Source organism: Haplochromis burtoni, unplaced genomic scaffold (assembly GCF_018398535.1).
Source record: "Haplochromis burtoni strain Fernald_Lab_line unplaced genomic scaffold, NCSU_Asbu1 Contig_133, whole genome shotgun sequence".
Lineage (NCBI taxonomy): Eukaryota > Metazoa > Chordata > Actinopteri > Cichliformes > Cichlidae > Haplochromis > Haplochromis burtoni.
Window position 1 is genome coordinate 740,762 of NW_024582494.1, and position 8,694 is coordinate 749,455.

Here is an 8,694-nt window from a genome sequence, read left to right on the forward strand (position 1 = left end):
TTATCCTGGCCAACAGCAGGTGGGAGGAAGAAAGACAAAAAGGGGAGAGGATGATGAAGGTCAACAAAAGGTAACGTGACAGAAAGTATCTGACGATTCTGTTTTCCTAACAAACTGAACAGAAATGACTGGAAATTAAGAAATCGACCACGGCGATCGTTCTGTGGACCTTGGGACTTACTTCCCTGCCATCACTCCCCACAGGACAAACACCCACTGTCTGTCTGAGCTATGAAGTCATCCACCTTAGAAGAGCCTGAGGTCTCACCAGCTCTGCTGATAGGAACAACACTCAGTCACAACATCAAAGCTTTCCTGGTTTGATATCTTTCCTAACATTAGTGCATGTGCGTGGGTATGAGGGGCATTGATGAAAGACAGATCACTCCTCCAATCCAAGAGGTCAGCTCCAATTATAATACGCCAAATACACACAAACCTCTTATTTTCAGTTTTTAGCCATTTTACTCTGTTACAGTGTTAAAGTAGCTGCTGAGAATCAGTGCAGGTGTACAAACAATACCTTAATTTACCCAGATCATCTCAACAGCGTCTTTGGGCGTGAAACAAAAAGCAGGCACACAGATTATCATATCATTCAACCACAGCAAGCATGACGACAGCAGGGTGTACTGTCTTTGTTTTCCCACCAAAGTCCGAGTTCATATTTGAAGGCCTCCTCTAAGGAAGAGAATCAGTCACACAATATAAACACAGCAATAAGGATGAGCGCTCACCTCTCTCGCACTGCGGGCCAGTGAAACCGTAGACACAGGCACATCTGTTGGGCCCGATGCAGCGCCCACCGTTCTGGCAGCCATTCTCACACACAGCTGCCCGAGACAGAGGAAAAATGGATCCAGTGAGAAATACAGACTCTCTTTAATTCTTTGTTTCTTATAGAAATGTCGCGACCGCATTCTGTCTTGTGTTTGTAATGAATGCTTCTGCTTGTACGCTCAGCAGGTAAAGACATCAGCAACAGGCCTGTTGGCGTGAGCTTCAAATGTCCTCGCTTCTGTTCTTATGAGGTTTAAGCGTAAAACCGTGACCAAAGTTCTGCAGACTTGAAGAATATCAAACATTCTTCTAAACACACGTGGTCTGCGCAGCACACAAGACACTAATGCAAGTTACACATATGTGCATGCACAGCGCACCGCCCCGCACCCAGGCTCAGCAGTTTTGCACTCACGTTGTCCGCAGTGGTTGCCGGTGTATCCTTTTGTGCACAAGCAGGAGTCCTCGGCGCAGCTGCCTCCGTTCATACACCTGACATTACAGGACTGAACTGTAAGAGAGAGGAAAGGTTTGGCTCAGAAGGCCCATCAGCAGCTCCGTCTGAACATCTGCATTTTAATTAAATATGGATTTTACACATGTTGGTAGTTTACACATGTTTGGAGGGTTCCGATTAACATACACTGTTCAAAAACACCCCAAGCTACAAATCCGGAGCTAATCATACGGACTGGGGTTAGGCAATATGTCAGGCCAGCTGAAGGCTACAGCCAGTCAGGAATTTGCTGAAAAGAAAACTGGGGGAAGGGAGCAAAGAGAAGAGCGCACAAGAAGCAAAGAAGAAGAACAAAAGCCAACAGGGTGTGAAGAAGAGTACGAAAAAAGAGCCATAAGTGGTGTCTCTGTAAAAACCTTCCAGGCTGTCAGACTGCTTTGGTCGAGAGGGTCAATGTGACGATCTCGAACACGTAGGAGCAGCTTCCTTAAGAGCAGCTAATTGGCGTTCCTGGCAGACAGGCAGCTTCTGCTGCGCCAGCTTTTGACTGAACGTAGCAAAGCAGAGACACCGACGTTGATTTTATTGTCCTTTAGTCCTCCTTCCCCTATAAACTCTGTGCCTTTCATGCTCTTCTGTTTTTATCTGAATCTTAAGTTCAACATTAATTTCCTCTCTCTTCCCTCCATCTGTCTGTGCGCGTCTGTCTCTCTTTAACATTTCTGGCATGCAGCGCTCTGCAGCAGAGGGGAAATGACTGAGCTTCCCCAGAGCTGACTTTGTCTAATGAGACTTTCTGAGTTTGCACACTTGCCAACAGGAGGTATTTCAGCCACTATAATCCACCCACTTACTCTGACTGTACCCAAACACACTAACTATGCCTTGTGTGAATCATAATGAAGGAATACGCTCTGAGGTAGCTTTTCATTTTGAGATTCCTGCCTTACTGGAAACTCGCGCAGCACCAAGTTTTAGTGTACATGAGTCAAAGCACAATGGCACGAATCCTTGGATCTGGATCCTGTGCAGTTTTGGAAAATGTAAGGCGAGGTATTTTTCACAGGAATGGTTTACAAAGCTCTCATTTGTTCCATAGATTGAACGCATCTAGAAGTCCCAGTTAGCTTTCTGACGTGCAACTCTTGGCAGGCTCCATGCACAGATCTGGCAGAAGCTCATTCTGTCTGGACTGCTCCTCATAGCAACACATGGTGATAAATGAAAGCAAATAGTTTGGGACTCTGGAGGAGCCTGCATTTACAGGTCAGTGTACTAGTGGGCTGCCTCTGTCTTTCAACGTTCTTCTTGTTCATCCTTTAGGGAGTCGGGTACGGCTTTGCTCCCAGCTTTCAACCTTCAAGATGGAAGATTACAGCAACTGTCTGTAAGGCCAGCAATAGAAGCAGTCATGTGAATCATAAATAATGACTGCAGTCAGTGATTACAATTTTCCCCACCATGAAACAAACCGTGGAGAAAACCCCCTAAACTCAGGGCTCCTCACAAAAACATGTTTTTAAATAGGTCCAGGAAGAGCAGGAAGACTTTGGCTAACAGCAAGAGACGCTGTAGTGTGAGGCTCTCTGTCTGCTTATCATCCTCTGCTCCTCAGGAGGATAAGAGGCTGCTGACTGAAGAGAGAGACACTGGAGGTAAGCTTTCATGTCACGAGCTTTCTCTGTTACAGGAGCTCATCTGAAGGAGCAGGAGCAGGAGCAGGAGGAGGAACGACCACATTTGGACACAGAAAAGATGATCTCATTGGATAGCTTCTCCTCATGACGCTCCATCTCCTGCAGGTGGAAAGAGATGGTCTGCCCCAATGACCCGTGCATGGGAAGCTGGACGTGCAGAGCAGCATGATTGGGAGGCTGTGTGTGTGTCATCCAAAGAAGCAGGGGTGCAGGGTTGTGGCAGCACAATGCGCTTCTGTGTTCTGGTTGTATCGTCGGTAAGCTGCTCACATCTGGGTGTTTTTTACGAGAATCTGAGAAACACAGGAAGTCGAGGCTCGCGTGTGAGTGTGTGTTGGAGCTGAGCGGGAGTGTGATGGAAAACTGAGGTGCTTTATAGCTATGTTGTGTCCTGATTTACACACACCCCAGAGACCTGTGACAAGTCCCCGTGATGCAGTGAAAACAAAGGTTGCACAAGATGCTCTCAAAGCAGCTCCGACCACAAAGGAGTCTTTGAGTTCCAGGAAATAACCCTCCCCAACTTTTGTTTAGTTCTGCACCTCGCTCAAGTCATCAATCAGCTTTTGGGTTAATGAGAACAACTCTTTTGTTTTATTTGCACTTTTAAACTTTACACCAAACAGCACAGAGACTCACTTCTGTGCAAGATAAAACTGCAGTGGAGCGGCTGGTTTCAAAGCCCGCACTCCTTTCCTTTCATGGAATATGATGTTGGTTTCAAGCCTGAATGATCGTGCTGGTTCTTTAGCACAGACGTGACTGACCAGGGACTCTGACTGCATTAGCAGATAAGCCGTATCGTAACTGTCTTTGGATGCTTTTTCTGTTTGGACTGCTGAGTCAAACTGTCAACCTCAGTTTCCCATGAAACACACTCAGACGTATCCTCCATGTATGATAGAATAACTACAGGATCATTTACTCAATAAGTCTCTAAATCTGCCTGTGTGGGTTCCAGCTTTACTTCTTATTAAAGACAGCACACACTGGTTGCAACACCAGTGCCACAATCTGGAGCTGTTACAGTTTTTCTCAGTTGCTTTAGCACAAAACTCCTGAGACGCAGTCGAGCTGTTTGAAATCCTTCGAATCAGCGCGCAACGTGTCTCCTCGAAGAGCAGTAAGGATGTGTGGCAGCGCTGCAAACAGGAAGACGTCAGAAATAAGAAGATGCAGAAAAAAGTGCAGGTGACACACACACACACACACACACACACACACACACACACACACACACGCACACGCACACACACACACACCTGTGGTGAAGTGAAAGACAGGCTGGCCCTGTGTTGTTACTCAGACGTACAAATTCACACAGAAATGCTTTTTTCTCTCTCTTGTTGTTACTTTGTATCAGTATTTTAAGTCCTTTTATTGTGTAATTTGTGTCTGTGTGCAGCACTTTGGCCAATGCTACTGTTGTAATGACATGTGCTATATAAATAAAATAAACATAAGCAAACATAAACAAAAGCGTGTAAACTTTTCATTGTTCCTGTTAATAGTTTAGGGGCAGCGTGGACACGAGGTGGTTAGCGCTTGTTGCAACCACCTTTGGGAGGATCTTTCTGTGGGACGTTTCCATCTTCTCCCCTCGTGCTTTCCGGGTTCCTCCCAAAGTCCAAGGACATGCAGTTAGTGGGGTTTGGTTAACTCGTGGTTCTGGTTGTCTGTGTCTCTGTGTTACCCCTGAAACAGACAGGTGAGAGGGTGTACCCCACCTGTTGCCCTGTGGCAGCTCGTATAGGCTGCTCGTTCTCTAAGAAAACCCTGCACTCGAAAAGTGAGTCACTTTTGCTAATATATAGTTGTCATTTATCCTCATAAAAATCATCAAAAAAGTAATTATGCTGCTAGGACATCCTGTAAAAGCTTCGATCATTCAGAGAAAATATCTAAATATTTGGGTTACCTACGTTTACACAGTGTCAAAGGAATTTGTCATTTTAGTGGCACTGACTTATTCATTGAAGCAAAAACGTCATTTTAACAAATGAATTCATGGTTTTTCTAAGTATGCATGTTCTGTATGCAGGAGCTGTGAACGTCAACAAAGCTGAAAGAAATGAGCCACAAAAACTGTAATGCTGGTTAAAGCACGGCAGTCACCTGAGAGCAGTTTAGAGGTCGCACAAAGACCAGTGACTATAGTGGCTCTTTAAGCGAGCCATGTAAACATAATCATGTCTGACTGAGACTTGATCAAATCTGCGTCTCTCCAGCCCCAGAGCTCAGAGACAGCTGTTTCTCAGCATCAGCGCATCTCTGGTAACGATGCTGTAATTACGGTTATTGCGAGACGAGGTTTTAAAGACACCCCAGCACAGCTGCTCTGCCAGAACTCGGCTGCTAACAAGGGCGACTTGTCTGGAAGCGACGCGTACTTTCTGGTTATCGATAAATGTGACTCATTTATTCGATCAGCCTGCTTTCACACACATTCAACATTCCTTCTTCTGGACATGTGTACGTTTCCCAAATCCTGTCTGGCCTTGTTTCCTGGCAAACACGAGATTCCAGGAAGAGCTAGTTAAAAAATATCACGGCCATCTGTGTGGACGCAGCAGTCATCACAGACACGTGGGTCACGTGAAGGAAGTCACAACTGTGCTGCTAATTTATGTAAACCTCTGCGTTCCACAGGCAAGACGTGAAACATGAAAACACTATCTATAACTCTGGAGACCAGGGTGCTAGAAGTGGGCCGTATAATTAAGGCGGAGGAATTGGCATTTAAAAATGGAATTCCATAGAGCTGCAATTTGTTTCCAACTGCACTGAATTATCCTGTTAAATGATGGACTCTGGCCAAAGCTGAATTTGGGAGTTTGCATATTTGGGACGACAACAGCCACACAGAGAGTGTAGATGAGCCCTGTGAGACTGCTGGGGTTAAAAAGCCTTTTAAACTGCAGAACTGGCTCAACAAGTCAAGCCTAACAACCGACTATGGACAGAGCTACAACACCAGAGTGGACCTCTCTTTGGTTGGGTCACCAGCTGGAAGCTTTTCCTTAGAGGAACAGCGACCCAACAGCTCATATGAATACGGTTTCTTTTAAATCACATGCCAACAAAGTTACAGCCTTTTTACAACTCAGGTGACATTTTCTAAACAAAGCCAGTTTCTTCCAGCTGAGAGCTTTTTTGAAGGTTAAGAACGTTTTCTTATCTGCTGACTTGTGGAAAAGAATTCCTGCTTTCATTTCACGCAGGCCTGATTCCTGCAGCAGCCTTTATTTTGGAATCACACAGGCTCTGCTTTCTCGTCTGCTCGCTCAGAAAGAAGCAGTTCAACCACTGACTGTGAAAGGAGGATCCACTGTGGACAGAGAGAGACACACTTACACCTACAGCCGGTTCACAAATGATTCCTGACTGTGGGCTGTGGGGCAAAGCTGGACTCCAAAGAGGAGCAACAAGAACATGCAAACTCCTACCAGTTGATTCAGACATCTGTGCACGCTCTTCTTTATCACTCGTTCATTTCTTTTTGGAGGAGAAGCTGGCAGGAAAGGTTTGGCAGGATTAGAACTTCATGTTTGAAATTACAGAGCAGAAGTTACAACATGATCCTCGATCGCTTTGGTAAACTGACTCATCTCTGGCCATAAAGTTGTTTGACCTTTGACCCTGATTACTGCAGCCACAGAGGCCAGCGGACGTTCTTGCACGGTCACGCGCTCCACCGTTTTAGCACCTTTTCCATCAACCAATCACTGAGCTGTAACGTTGTGAGTAAACTGGTCACATGGCCGTTGCCGTGGGTAAACCCGGCTCGGGGAGTGCGACAGGAGGTTTGGTCCAAGCTCTCACACTAATCTCTCACTTCACTTCCACGCCCCTGAGGAGCATGACTTCATAGCCAGAGCACAGATTTCACCACACATCTGTGCGTGTTCTGCCAGACAGGTCAAAGGCACGTTTCCCTCACCCCGCCCTCCAGCCTTCTCCTAATCGTTACTTATGGCGGGAAGAGATCCTGTTTTACAGCTCTGAGCCAAATGATGATGACTGTGTGTGTGAGACGCATTTTTCTGTCTGTTTGGATTTCGCTTCGAGTGTCTCTGCCTCGCTGTGTGCACCGTGTGTGTTAGTGGGCTTGGAGGAATGTGAGTCTGTGCAAAGGGTCTGGCAGGGCCAGGCGTGACTGATGAGCTGACTTTGGCCCACTAAAGCAACGAAGCTGAACGCACTGCATGCTACTTAACACACACTGACACAACTTTCTTGCTCCCACAGTGGTGCTTAACAACAATGTTTGCAGTGTGTCTTGCACATATTAACTTTATACTGAAAAGCCGCACACTGTGCAGTAATCTCATAAAGACAAACATGATTTCACACACTCTGTATGTGAAGTACAACACTTTGCTCCAAACACACATCCTGAGTGGTCTGTAAGTAATCCAGCAGACTGAGCCGGGCAGCCAGACTCTCCACGTTAATCCTGACAAACCCTGTGACCTGAGCAGGCTCCACACACTGCTATTACACGGGCCTGAGTGTTACTATAAGAGTAAGGTGGGACAGAGACGTGTGGCAGAGGAAAAGAAACACTTCACAGCTTTGAACAGTAGAGTGAAGTAAGGCCTGAAACCATGCAGAGGACTAAAGGAAATACACCATCTCTGCACTTTCCACTATAACAGTGACAGCTGATTATTTTGCTTGTGCTAGTAAGGAAACATACAAGTGGACGTCATGCTCTCAAGCAAAAGGCTTGAATTTGAAGAAAAAGAAACCACCTCATGTTTAGGACTTGATACAAGATACATGTGACTCTTACATGATGTCATTTTACATGAATTTGGTACCCGACTATTTGCAGAAACAGCTACAGGTTTTCTGCTTCTGAATAACTCGACGGGTCTTCTCATATTTATGCTAAGATGCTGCTGGCTACGTCCTGCTTAGATCTTCTGAGTATCGAGTTTTCAGAGGTTTTAATCTTTGGGCAAAGAGAGAAAGCGGCTTTGTTTGATTTACTTAATCTACTGCTACAAATGCCAAATCAGCCAATCACATGGCAGCAGTTTATTTAAGTATGCAGACATGGTGATGATCTGCTGAAGTTCAGCCTGAGCATCAGAATGGGGAGGAAAGGTGATTAAAGTGACTTTGAATGTGTCATGTTTGTTGGTGCCACACTGAGTATTTTCCACTCAGTCACGGTTTACCAAGAATGGGCTGAAAAACAAGGAGCATCACGTGAGTCGCAGAACTCTGGGAAATGCTGTGTTGATGCCAGAGGACAGAGAAGAATGACCAGCCTGTTTGGAGCTGATAGGAAGGTAACGCTGGACAGGACGTCACTCCTGTCAGCTAACAACAGGACACTGAGGCTCACGCTCACCAAAGCTGGACAACAGAAGATTAAGCAAAGGTTTCCTGGTCTCAGTCTCTGCTTTGGCATTAAGGTGGCAGCGTCAGAGTTTGGTTTAAGCAGCATGAAAGGATCCTGCTTTGGTTGTGGTGTAACAGTGACGGTGATACTGTTTGATACATATCAAAAAGCATTAAAAACCACAGCCTACCCAAAGACGGCTGCTGACCGTCCCTTTGTGACCACAGTGTAACCGTCAGGATAAGGCGGCTCGTCACAAAGGTCACACTCGGTTTAGAAAGTGGAAAACTTTGGAGATTTCTTGGCATCCCAGCGAAGTCATTATCAAACTGATTTTTATAGTTACAGTTATGATAATCATCATAACTGTGTGTGTGTGTGTGTGTGTGTGTGTGTGTGTGTGTGTG

At 45.7% G+C, this 8,694-nt stretch overlaps 1 protein-coding gene across 1 annotated transcript in view; it reads right to left on the reverse strand.

The window, feature by feature from the left end:
• fbn2b (fibrillin 2b) overlaps positions 1-8,694 on the reverse strand; it is a 64,897-nt gene that overhangs the window by 45,153 nt on the left and 11,050 nt on the right. Inside the window, exons 5-6 of the mRNA XM_005930953.3 lie at positions 1,196-1,291; positions 738-833 (exon numbers count right to left, since the gene is read on the reverse strand). Coding sequence (XP_005931015.1) covers positions 738-833; positions 1,196-1,291 — 192 coding nt within the window. The remainder of the gene's footprint in view (positions 1-737; positions 834-1,195; positions 1,292-8,694) is intronic.